Source organism: Tachysurus vachellii, chromosome 4 (genome assembly GCF_030014155.1).
Source record: "Tachysurus vachellii isolate PV-2020 chromosome 4, HZAU_Pvac_v1, whole genome shotgun sequence".
Classification (NCBI taxonomy): Eukaryota; Metazoa; Chordata; class Actinopteri; order Siluriformes; family Bagridae; genus Tachysurus; species Tachysurus vachellii.
Genome location: NC_083463.1, coordinates 32,970,640 through 32,983,139, shown reverse-complemented (window position 1 = coordinate 32,983,139; position 12,500 = coordinate 32,970,640). Strand labels below are relative to the sequence as shown.

At 44.8% G+C, this 12,500-nt stretch overlaps 1 protein-coding gene across 3 annotated transcripts in view; it reads right to left on the bottom strand.

Moving 5' to 3' along the window:
* Positions 1-12,500, bottom strand: part of LOC132845065 (myosin-10) — a 41,061-nt gene that overhangs the window by 12,228 nt on the left and 16,333 nt on the right. Inside the window, exons 5-24 of one of the 3 annotated variants that reach the window (XM_060869085.1) lie at positions 12,028-12,130; positions 11,397-11,426; positions 10,848-10,865; positions 10,459-10,551; positions 10,173-10,236; positions 8,558-8,656; positions 8,301-8,444; positions 7,368-7,463; positions 7,142-7,260; positions 6,881-7,033; positions 6,205-6,378; positions 5,913-6,086; positions 4,309-4,423; positions 2,080-2,273; positions 1,871-1,992; positions 1,546-1,615; positions 927-1,087; positions 477-585; positions 174-305; positions 1-63 (exon numbers count right to left, since the gene is read on the bottom strand). The exon at positions 1-63 is cut by the window's left edge and continues 144 nt beyond it. In XM_060869085.1, coding sequence (XP_060725068.1) covers positions 1-63; positions 174-305; positions 477-585; positions 927-1,087; positions 1,546-1,615; positions 1,871-1,992; positions 2,080-2,273; positions 4,309-4,423; positions 5,913-6,086; positions 6,205-6,378; positions 6,881-7,033; positions 7,142-7,260; positions 7,368-7,463; positions 8,301-8,444; positions 8,558-8,656; positions 10,173-10,236; positions 10,459-10,551; positions 10,848-10,865; positions 11,397-11,426; positions 12,028-12,130 — 2,233 coding nt within the window. The remainder of the gene's footprint in view (positions 64-173; positions 306-476; positions 586-926; positions 1,088-1,545; positions 1,616-1,870; positions 1,993-2,079; positions 2,274-4,308; positions 4,424-5,912; positions 6,087-6,204; positions 6,379-6,880; positions 7,034-7,141; positions 7,261-7,367; positions 7,464-8,300; positions 8,445-8,557; positions 8,657-10,172; positions 10,237-10,458; positions 10,552-10,847; positions 10,866-11,396; positions 11,427-12,027; positions 12,131-12,500) is intronic. The other 2 variants (XM_060869086.1, XM_060869087.1) reach the window with 2 other exon arrangements.

Below are 12,500 nucleotides of genomic sequence, written 5' to 3'. Positions count from 1 at the left end.
CTCAGCAAACAGCTCCGTCTCTGCCTGCAGCTGCTCTGCCAGGATATTTTTCTCCTCCATCAGCTGGACAACAAACACACAATACATAAAGACATAACGCTCTACACTTCTGGACCATGGACATGAATGTGAGATGAATGCCTGTTAAAGAATGCATGTGTCTGAGTGTTAACCTGTTGGTGCTTCCTCTCCATCTCCACCAGTTCATTCTCCACCTTCACCTGTCTCTCTTTCACCTTCACCAGCTCCTCATCTTTTGCTTGCATTTCCTCCTCTTGGCGAGTCACCTGGAGAAGAGGCTTCACCTGCGTGCACACACACACACACACACACACGCACGCACGCACACACACGCACACACAGAGTGTCAACCTTCCTTACGATATTTTTACAAATTCTGTAAGTACACATTTACACGTGTGTGTGTGTGTGTGTGTGTGTGTGTGTGTGTGTGTGTGTATAAGAGAGTCCCTCACCTTTGTGAAAAGTCTCCACCACTGCCAGTGGCGCAGTTTCAGGTATGCAGCACAATTCCTCTGTAGAACCTTCAGAGCACTCAACTGCTGCTGCTTCTTAGCAAAGGCTCTACACGCAGACACACACACACACAGACACACACACACAGACACACACAGACACACACACAGACACACACACAGACACACACACAGACACACACACAGACACACACACAGACACACACACAGACACACACACAGACACACACACAGACACACACACACACACACACACACACACACACACAGACACACACACACAGACACACACACACAGACACACACACACAGACACACACACACAGACACACACACACAGACACACACACACAGACACACAGGTTAGCAGAGACTCTAGGGCACCACAAAGGGAGCAGAGATGACACTAGGGCAGAATGAAGTGCTCACTTGCGAGCCAGATATCCACGACACACAGCCTGGAAGTAAATTATGATGTCTGTGATTTTCAGGTCGCGCTCCTCCTCCAGATGAGCCAGAACTCCAGTCCTGAAAAATATCTTGCTCTGACCGATCCGGTACAGATTCTGATCCAACTCAAGGGCCTGGATCTGTCGGTGTAGGGAATTATTAATAATTAAATACGGAAATAAATAAAGAACAAGAAATAATGAATAATAAGTAAGAGGAGAGAATTGAGAATTTGTAGGGTTTTGTGTTGATTCAACATAATCTGAACTGATTTGCATAAACAGAAGAAATTAGTACGAGTGTGTGTGTGTGTGTGTGTGTGTGTGTGTGTGTCCTGCTTGGTTTAACTTTGTCTAAGTAAAATGAGTCTTTATTCACCATTTATTTTTACTGGATGATGCAATCAGTTTTAATTCCTGTTATGAGAAGAGAAAACTCTAAACATCTGCTTCAGTAGATGTGTGTGTGTGTGTGTTTAGCAGAAATACCCATTAACACCCTACTGACTGTGTGATCTGCTGCATTTAACTAATTACATCATTTATTCTTCATTGTTTTCACTCAGTGATGCGAGGAATCTGTCATGATGTAAACTCACCATCCGCTCACATGCTTGTTTACCATCCATGAAGCCCTTTGGGATGGCATTAGGAGTGAGGATCTCGTATCTGGTTTTACACACACACACAGACACACACACACACACACACACACACACACACACACACACACACACACACACACACACAGAGTTTATGTGGACGATTAGTGTGAAATAAATAAATATTTGTGTAGGTATAGGTGTATTTAGACCCGTGTGTAAGTGTGTATAGGTGTAGGTATGTGTACACCTGTAAGGGTGTGTGTGTGTGTGTGTGTGTGTGTGTGTGTGTGTGTGTGTGTGTGTGTGTGTGTGTGTGTACCTCTGTCTAAACTCCTGAAAGATGATGCGGTTGGGAAAACCCTGTCTGCAGATCCTGATTCCCTCCAACACACCGTTACACCTGAGCTGATCCAGAACCAGGTGAGGTTCCAGTTTACCGGCCTGGAGTGAAATGGTGTAAGAATGAAGCAAGTGAATAATTCATAAAAACTGTACAGAAGTCACACACTAACAGCCCCACACACCCACCCTCTTCTCGTGGTTGGGGATGATGCAGCGGACGAAGTTGGGGTTGGTGTTCCTCAGTGTGGCCATCAGCTTGGTCAGAGACTCTTTGTAAAGCTGGCCGACGGTCCGGAACATTCCTTTCTTTGTTTTATACGTCGCCCCGAACGCAGTTTCATTCATCCCAGCCACCTGATCCAGTCCGACGATACGATCCACTGGGACACACACACATTAGTAAAATAATGTTCACCCACATACTAAATACACACACAACAAACAAAGAGTCCTAAGAAAGCAATAAACAGGATACGGTGGATGTAACATAGTGCTGCAACAGGATCAGGCTCCGTTTAATTCAATAATGTTACACTAACTATAATCTTTACATTAATCAGGATTAGGTGTGTGCTGATAATCACTTAGATGTGATCCTAATAATAATCATCATGTCATTACACACACTTCTCCCATCTTCAGCAGGGATCTCAATTTAAAATGTTTGTAACAATAATCAATCAACACACCCCTAAACAGCACCGGTCCAATCCCCCAAACCATAACCCCCAAAAAGCCTGAGCCCTGCAATGCATGCTTGGTGTATTTAGATTTGTTTTTAAGCACCAAAAGCATAGATGACACAAAGCAGAACAACGATGGAGGTGCAAATTACGTCTAAACGAAAGCACACTGCTAAAGCAGATCTAAAAACGTATGTATCTTCAGCGCAACTATTTCAGGGTCAAATCTGCATCTTAAGACCCGCCCTCACAGTGACGCCGCACGAATTAACGTTTATTTAGCATGTCTGATTGTCAGTGTGTTGAGCTCGCTAGCTAGTGTTAGTTATAAAACTGTGAACATCAGCTTCTCTACAAGAGAAGTGCAGTCTGGGTAACGTCCCAGTAAACAATACAAAATGCAGGTGGCTGAAGTGGTTTAGGCTCTTGGGTTCCCAAGCAGGGCCCTTAAACCTCCATCATGGTGGACCCTGTGCTCTGGCCCCAACCCCACTGTGCTGTACTGTATCTGTTCCCTGTCTCTAATAAACATCTTAATGCCGTCTATGTGCTTGCATGACCGGAGGAAAGCTGCATGGTTTCCATGCGCAGGATTTCTAAAAGCAAACTGAGGGAAAAGAGCAGGATTTTATTAAAATGCTTAAAACTACTAACGACTGCAAAGTGGAGATTCTAAAAACAGAAATCAGAAATAAAATATACATGCAAGTGCTTCCTTCTGAGAGCTGACAATCGGTCACAGACAAAAATCCAAGTTCACTACAGAGGAACTAACACCATCTTCTACATACTGTATATTAATCTCTCAAAGAAAAGTGTTAAAAATGTAAAACTAATTCTAACCTTGATATAAAATCAGCATCTGTTTGTGAGGAATTTATTTATTAACATCAGACTGTTTTACTTTCATTTAGTAATTTCTGTTAATAAGCTTTAGGTTAAACACATTCAATTCAGTTTACCAGCTAATTACACTAAAATATAATTAACTTATGGTTAAAATCATCATGATATCATATTTTAGACACCTTAATGTCGTCATGTGACATCATTAACCACAGTTTGCTTTTTATTACTGTGAACAGCTGAAACGGTATAATTCCAGTCATCATGTGTGCGCTCACTTATTAAACTCTACATGCTTTAGCTAATACAAACATCTTTAGTGAACTCAGATTTTGCTCTAATCTGGCCAAATATGAGACGAGTCAGCCGGAAGGAGAAGGTTTGGAGTGGAGGACAGAAATAAAAAGAAGCTGCTTGTGATGGGAGCATCTCAAAATCACAAAATTCGCCCATGAAGAACCGTAGTACCTTCACCCGGAGAATCATGGAGACTAGAGACGTCATAGAAAGACGCTCTCTGAATATTCTGTATCTCTACAGGCCGAGAAAGGGCCGAGAGCAAGAGAAAAGAAAAAAAGAAAGAATACAGAAAAGCAAAATAAATAATAAAATAGCAAAAATAAAAATAAATAAATAAAAGAAACAACAACAAACAAACCCAGCAAGCACACACACAGAAACACATGGGTTAGTGTATCACACTGGTGGGCAGAAGTAGATCACACACACACACACACACACACACACACACACACAGAGGAATGGAACGTAATGATCTTATTCAGATTTGATCTACATTACCATTGTCTTTAATGTTTAATTATTTCACTCAGCAGACGTAAAATGACTTTCTTCCAGCGTGCAACAGAGAAAGGATGAATCTCACCATCTTTCCAAAGCTCAGCCACAAATTTATCAGTGGACTGGTGCAGCAGTGTCGCCACGTTATCGTTCAGAGGGTCCATGTTCTTCATCAACCACTCGTCTGCTTTATAATCCACCTGGGAGAGGGGGAGGGGGAGGGAGAGAGAGAGAGAGAGAGAGGATGAGGGAGAGAGGATGAGGGAGAGAGAGAGGGGGGAGGGAGAGAGAGAGAGAGAGAGAGAGAGAGGTTGAGAGAGAGAGAGAGAGAGAGAGAGGATGAGGGAGAGAGAGAGAGGATGAGGGAGAGAGGATGAAGGAGAGAGAGAGGATGAAGGAGAGAGAGAGGGGGGGGAGGGAGAGAGAGAGAGAGAGAGAGGTAGAGAGGGGGAGAGAGAGAGGGAGAGAGAGGATGAGGGAGAGAGAGAGAGAGAGAGAGAGAGAGAGAGAGAGAGAGAGAGAGAGAGAGAGAGAGAGAGAGAGAGAGAGAGAGGATGAGGGAGAGAGGATGAAGGAGAGAGAGAGAGGGGGGAGGGAGAGAGAGAGAGAGAGAGAGAGAGAGAGGTAGAGAGGGGGAGAGAGAGAGAGAGAGAGAGGATGAGAGAGAGAGAGAGAGAGAGAGAGAGAGAGAGAGAGGATGAGAGAGAGAGAGAGGATGAGAGAGAGAGAGAGAGAGAGAGAGAGGGAGAGAGAGGTAGAGGGGGGGGAGAGATTTTAATAAAAGGTAACTTAGTGAAATGTCTAGACTGATCACTGCAGGTTTTATTCCTGAACGTTTATTACACAGAACATATTTCTATTACAGGTTAATGTAGTAGATTCAAGACGCAGACTAATAAAGAATTTAAAAACAAATCTAAATAAACAATGACCGAGTGTTGAGTTTTGTTTATGCAGTTTATTGTCCCAGTCTTGCTGTAAGGTTTACTGGATTTAGATGCACGTCTAGACTCTATGCATGATGAACTGTTATTTAGGATGTTTCTGTCTTGTAGGCAACGTTTCCATGTGTGTGTGTGTGTGTGTGTGTGTGTGTGTGTGTGTGTGTGTGTGTCAGTCAGATGAACAGGTGAGACTGAGACCATGAGCTCTTATTCCACATCTCTCTCTCTTCACAAGTGGGACAGTTTTTTAGTTGGTTTGCAAATGAACAGATTTATTTTTGAGTGTCAGTAAGTGGGTTTTCTGGGCCACGTTTTACTCTGCACACTGTGGCTGAGCACAAACTGTAACAGAGTGTCCTCTTTATTGCAAATCAGCTTCTAATCTAAAACATTAGTTCTGTAGAATGGGATAAAATAAAGTCATTAACTCCTTCAGTGTGAACATTAGAGTTCAAACACAAGGAGGTTTGTGTATAAAAATCATTACAAACAAATCAATATTACAAACCAAACCCGTGTATACACAGTACATCCAAAACAGCACACGGAGAACTTTTATATTCATACGTTAACTAATTAATGCATCTAATCAAAAGAGGCAAATCTGATTAGATGAGTAAAAAATATTGTGTAAGATTTGTAGCTCAAATTATATACTGATGATCCTGTGTGTGTACGAGACTCTGTACAACAACAGCAGAAGCAGTTTAGCACCACTGTGGAGCACGTTACTGGTCTATCGTACCCTCCCTGCATAGTGTATGATGCAGAAGTCAGCCTTGTCCTTCAGCTGCCGTGGTTTTTGGAACTTGGCATGAGAGCCCTGCTCCTGCACCAGCTTGTCCACAAAGGTCTTATCTGTGGCTTTGGGGAACCAGCACTCCTCATCCAGCAGAGCAAGAACACCTGGAGGATTCGCCTGAAGGAGGAGGTCAAAAACATTCATGTAGAAAAGCATTAGACACTCTATGTTCAGCGCGAGTCTCACTGGAGAGCAAGTCAGAGTTTTATAAAAATAAATGTAACTCTGGACTCACAGGTCTCTCGATGAGGTCGATGCAGGGCTGCAGGTCGAGACCAAAGTCGATGAAGCTCCAGTCGATGCCCTCGCGCTGATACTCCTCCTGCTCCAGGATGAACATGGTGTGGTTGAAGAGCTGCTGCAGCTTCTCGTTAGTGTAATTAATACACAGCTGCTCAAACGAGTTTAACTGAGAGAGGGAGAGAGGGAGAGAGAGAGAGAGAGAGAGAGGATGAGGGAGAGAGAGAGAGAGAGAGAGAGAGAGAGAGAGGATGAGGGAGAGAGAGAGAGAGAGAGAATGAGGAGAGCGAGAGAGAATGAGGGAGAGAGAGAGAGAATGAGGGAGAGAGAGAGGATGAGGGAGAGAGAGAGAGAGAGAGAGAGAGAAAGGGGGAGAGAGAGAGAGAGAGAGGATGAGAGAGAGAGAGAGAGAGAGAGAGAGAGAGAGAGAGAGAGAGAGAGAGAGAGAGAGAGAGAGAGAGAGAATGATATAGAAATATAAAATAAAAGTTAAGTTCAAGGGAAATCAAAAGTACTTTACTGCATAAATAAACATCTCATTTTTACTTTTTACCCCTCGCCAAAATTCATACATTTTATTTTGTACCTTATAAACTGACTTTTGTTTTATATTCGAATTAAAAACAGAACAAAAAACAAACAAACAAAAACAAAACAAATCCCATCCTCACTTGGAAGATCTCAAAACCAGCAATGTCCAGGATACCAATAAACGAGGCCCCCTGTCGTTTAGTTCGGTCCAGAGCTTTGTTTATGCGGTGGACGAGCCAGCGGAAAAGACGCTCATATGTTGCTTTGGCCAGAGCTTCAACTGCAAAGTCAGCCTGAGGTGTTCAAAATAAATAATGATCAATCATACAAGATGATAAAAACAACAACCCCCCCCTTGAAGGTGTGAAGGTGAAGGTGCTGAATCTGTGTGAGTGTTTTACCTGTTCTTTAGTTTGAGCTTTCTGAACATAGTCTCGACCGACTTTAATCCTCGGGGTCAGGATGGCGCGAGTGAACTCCATCACACTCATCCCTAACAGGTGACACAACTTTTGTGCAGCTACGCATATGCACACACACACACAGAGAGAAGGAAAAGAAATAAATACACAAAATCTGTGTTCATAGCATCTATACGTGTGTGTGTGTGTGTGTGTGTGTGTGTACCTGTGTTCTCAGGCATGGAGGCCTGGTCTGTGTTTCGCTCTTTCTTGAACACAATGTTACCAAACTGCATTACAGCTGACACCACCTTCAGCATGGCTGTACACACACACACACACACAGAGACACACACATGGGGAGAGACACACACACACACGGGGAGAGACACACACACACGGGGAGAGACACACACACACAGGGGGAGAGACACACACACACACGGGGAGAGACACACACACACGGGGAGAGACACACACACACACGGGGAGAGACACACACACACACGGGGAGAGACACACACACACACGGGGAGAGACACACACACACGGGGAGAGACACACACACACACGGGGAGAGACACACACACACACACACACACGGGGAGAGACACACACACACACACACACACACACACACACGGGGAGAGACACACACACACACACACACGGGGAGAGACACACACACACACACGGGGAGAGACACACACACACACACACACGGGGAGAGAGACACACACACACACACACACACGGGGAGAGACACACACACACACACACACACGGGGAGAGACACACACACACGGGGAGAGACACACACACACACACACGGGGAGAGACACACACACACACACGGGGAGAGACACACACACACACACGGGGAGAGACACACACACACACACAGGGAGAGACACACACACACACAGGGAGAGACACACACACACACACGGGGAGAGACACACACACACACACGGGGAGAGACACACACACACACACGGGGAGAGACACACACACACACGGGGAGACACAGAGTCATATACTACTCCTGCACAACAATGGCTGCAAAGACCCAACATCTTATTGTCTCATCCATCATCAAAATTTCTCTCTCCAGATTCCAGATCCTCTCTCTCACACACACACACACGATCTCTCTTACACAAGATCTCTTCATGGGAGAAGCTCATAATGTGCATGGCCTCCATGGTCTCCTGGAAGTTGTCTTTGTCCTGCTGTCCAGGAATGGGAATATTTCCATTAGAGAGGAAACGATAATTATTGAACCCTTCCAGCAAGAGATCAGCTACAGAGGGAGAAGAACAATGAGGCACTGTTAAAAACACAGAGTTCACACACACACACACTCCTATAACTTAGTGTTTTACATGGCATTAAGGGCAGTGATGAGTGTCTCACATCTCAGATGTTCTCCTGCTCCAGCCAGCAGCTGGTAGAAGATGTGAAAAGTTCTCTCATCTTTAGCTTGACGAATAGCTCTGGATTTTTCCAGGAGATCTGAAGGTCAGGATTTAAGGAAACAGCAGGCTGGATCTCATGAGCTTATTTCATCCTAACACAGTGTGTTTAAGCAACACTCTCTCCCTCATCGATCATCAACACAGTACTGACTGAACACGACTAATCACCACACGTACCTGCTTTCTAACACCATCACAATGTGTGTGAGCTGCACCTTCTCCCCCAGTGTGTGTGTGAGCTGCACCTTCTCCCCAGTGTGTGTGTGAGCTGCACCTTCTCCCCCAGTGTGTGTGTGAGCTGCACCTTCTCCCCCAGTGAGTGTGTGAGCTGCACCTTCTCCCCAGTGTGTGTGTGAGCTGCACCTTCTCCCCAGTGTGTGTGTGAGCTGCACCTTCTCCCCCAGTGTGTGTGTGTGTGTGTGAGAGCTGCCCCTTTCTCCCCCAGTGTGTGTGTGTGTGAGAGCTGCCCCTTTCTCCCCCAGTGTGTGTGTGTGTGAGAGCTGCCCCTTTCTCCCCCAGTGTGTGTGTGTGTGTGTGTGAGCTGCACCTTCTCCCACAGTGTGTGTGTGAGCTGCACCTTCTCCCCAGTGTGTGTGTGAGCTGCACCTTCTCCCCCAGTGTGTGTGTGTGTGTGAGAGCTGCCCCTTTCTCCCCCAGTGTGTGTGTGTGTGTGTGAGAGCTGCCCCTTTCTCCCCCAGTGTGTGTGTGTGTGAGAGCTGCCCCTTTCTCCCCCAGTGTGTGTGTGTGTGTGTGTGTGAGCTGCACCTTCTCCCACAGTGTGTGTGTGAGCTGCACCTTCTCCCACAGTATGTGTGTGAGCTGCACCTTCTCCCCCAGTGTGTGTGTGTGTGTGTGAGAGCTGCCCCTTTCTCCCCCAGTGTGTGTGTGTGTGAGAGCTGCCCCTTTCTCCCCCAGTGTGTGTGTGTGTGAGAGCTGCCCCTTTCTCCTCCAGTGTGTGTGTGTGTGTGTGAGCTGCACCTTCTCCCCCAGTGTGTGTGTGAGCTGCACCTTCTCCCCAGTGTGTGTGTGAGCTGCACCTTCTCCCCCAGTGTGTGTGTGTGTGTGAGAGCTGCCCCTTTCTCCCCCAGTGTGTGTGTGTGTGTGAGAGCTGCCCCTTTCTCCCCCAGTGTGTGTGTGTGTGAGAGCTGCCCCTTTCTCCCCCAGTGTGTGTGTGTGTGTGTGTGTGAGCTGCACCTTCTCCCACAGTGTGTGTGTGAGCTGCACCTTCTCCCACAGTATGTGTGTGAGCTGCACCTTCTCCCCCAGAGTGTGTGTGTGTGTGTGTGTGTGTGTGTGTGAGCTGCACCTTCTCCCACAGTATGTGTGTGAGCTGCACCTTCTCCCACAGTATGTGTGTGAGCTGCACCTTCTCCCACAGTGTGTGTGTGAGCTGCACCTTCTCCCACAGTATGTGTGAGAGCTGCCCCTTCTCCCCCAGTGTGTGTGTGTGTGTGTGTGTGTGTGTGTGTGTGAGCTGCACCTTCTCCCACAGTATGTGTGTGAGCTGCACCTTCTCCCACACACAGTAATAAGTCAGCATGTGAGAAGGATACAGGTCTCGATGTTGGCCCCCACAATGTACCCGGTCACGTCAAAGTTGATCCGGATAAACTTCCCCTATGTGGGTTGGAGAAAGAAAGTGTGAAGAAAGGAGAATAGGAGAAAACGAGAGAAAAAAGAAAAAAGAAACAGAATGAAAGAAAAAAATATTGTAGAGAAGAAAAAAGAAAAGATAAACCAAAAAAGAAAAAGAAAAACGAAAGAAAAAAACAAAAACAAAGTAATTTTTTTAACTAATTAATTTTATTCCTTTTTAAAAGAGATGATAAACAAACATACGAAACGTGACGAGTTGTCGTTTTTCACAGTCTTGGCGTTACCAAATGATTCCAGGATAGGATTAGCCTGTAGCAGCTGTCTCTCCAACTCACCCTGTACACACACACACACACACACACACTTTTCACCCTAAAATATAAAGAAATCCAGAGCGCGTGGACGAGCCGTGACCCGTGCAAAGACGTGCAGAGGGACGAGTGACCTTAATGTTTCACTTTTAATTCATATTTTTATTTGTTTATTCTTTCTTGAATTGTTTCCCCTTGTGTTCAACATCTTATTTTTGCAACCCAGTCTGAGTGCACAGTAAATACACCAAAGTGAAAGAGGAAAAAGTTCCCGAGTGAACAGTAAAACTGTCGCTAATTCAACAAATAAAGATTACTCACATACAGCAGGATGGCATTCTGAAATTCATGGGTCAAAAAAATGCTTATTTGATTATTAACATCTAATAATCAATATAACGAGGGAAATTTTTTTAAATAAAATAAATGTTTTTTTTGTTCCATTAAGCTGCATTTTAAAATGACTAAAAGATATAAAATTCAGATTCAATATTAATGAATAAATATTCCATAAAAAGAATAATTCAGTGTAATTCAGGACAAAAGCTCAAAGGGTTCTTTCTGGTGTATGAGAACCTGAAATGGTCTGAGAAGGTATAAGATGGTGTGTTTTAGTGAGTTCAGTTCAGTACTACGCATAAATTTACCTCTGTAACAAACCCAGATGACATCCATGTAAAAGCTGCACACCAGCAGCCAGAGAGAGACACACAGACACAGACATGTACCGAGAGACAGACAGATGGAGACAGAGACTAGATGAAAAGCTAGAATAGTACATCAGTGTGTCAGAGAGTTAGTGAGCGTGTGTGTGAGTGTGTGTGTGTGTGTGAGTGTGTGTGTGTTAGTGCTGCATGCAGGGGAACTTGCCTGGAGTTTGACAGCTTTAGGAGACTCTGGCTGTTAAACAAATGTACAGTGTTAGAGCAGCAAACCGCAAACCCAGTCCATCACACACACCTCATTAACTTAAGTGTGTGTGTGTTTGAGTGTGTAAACGTCTATTCTCAGGACTGAGTCAGATGGAAGCGTTAGAGGCTAAAAGACCACAACAACCAGCAGCACTGCATCTATACATTCAGGTTGAAAGTAACTTTACTCTAGAATGACTAAAGCTGCAGTTACTCTAAGTGTTAGCTGCTTTAGCACAGTGGGATACAGACACAAGGGTTCAACCACAAAATATATACCTGTAACATTATAATTTATATAATGCCTGAAATAAGAATTTTACTAAAAGGACATTTTTTCTTGCAGTAACACTGTGCCTATAAAATTAATAAATATTATATTATTCAACAAAAACGGAGAGTTTGTGTTCAGGACAAAAGCCCATGTTCCTCTGCTGTTTATTATAAAACATTTCCCTACATAAACTCCAACCTAAATAAAACCCATAACATCTGAGACAGTTCACATCACCACACTTCTCTGTCCCACTTACACAATTTAACAACATTATCATTAATATTAAGAGTCATGAGCGAGGAAATAAACTCACAGGAACATTGTGGTCTTTCCTTCCTTTGTGGGAGGAAGCGACGTGTGCCAGGTACTGAATGACTTTTTTAGTGTTTTCAGTTTTTCCTGCTCCGGATTCACCTCTGAAGGGATAGAAATGTGCACACACACACACACAAACACACACAGACACACACACACACACAGACACACACAGACAGACAGACACACACACACAGAGACACACACACACAGAGACACACACACACAGAGACACACACACACAGAGACACACACACACAGAGACACACACACACAGAGACACACACACAGAGACACACACACACAGAGACACACACACACAGAGACACACACACACAGAGACACACACACACAGAGACACACACACACAGAGACACACACACACAGAGACACACACACACAGAGACACACACACACAGAGACACACACACAGAGACACACACACACAGAGACACACACACACACACAGAC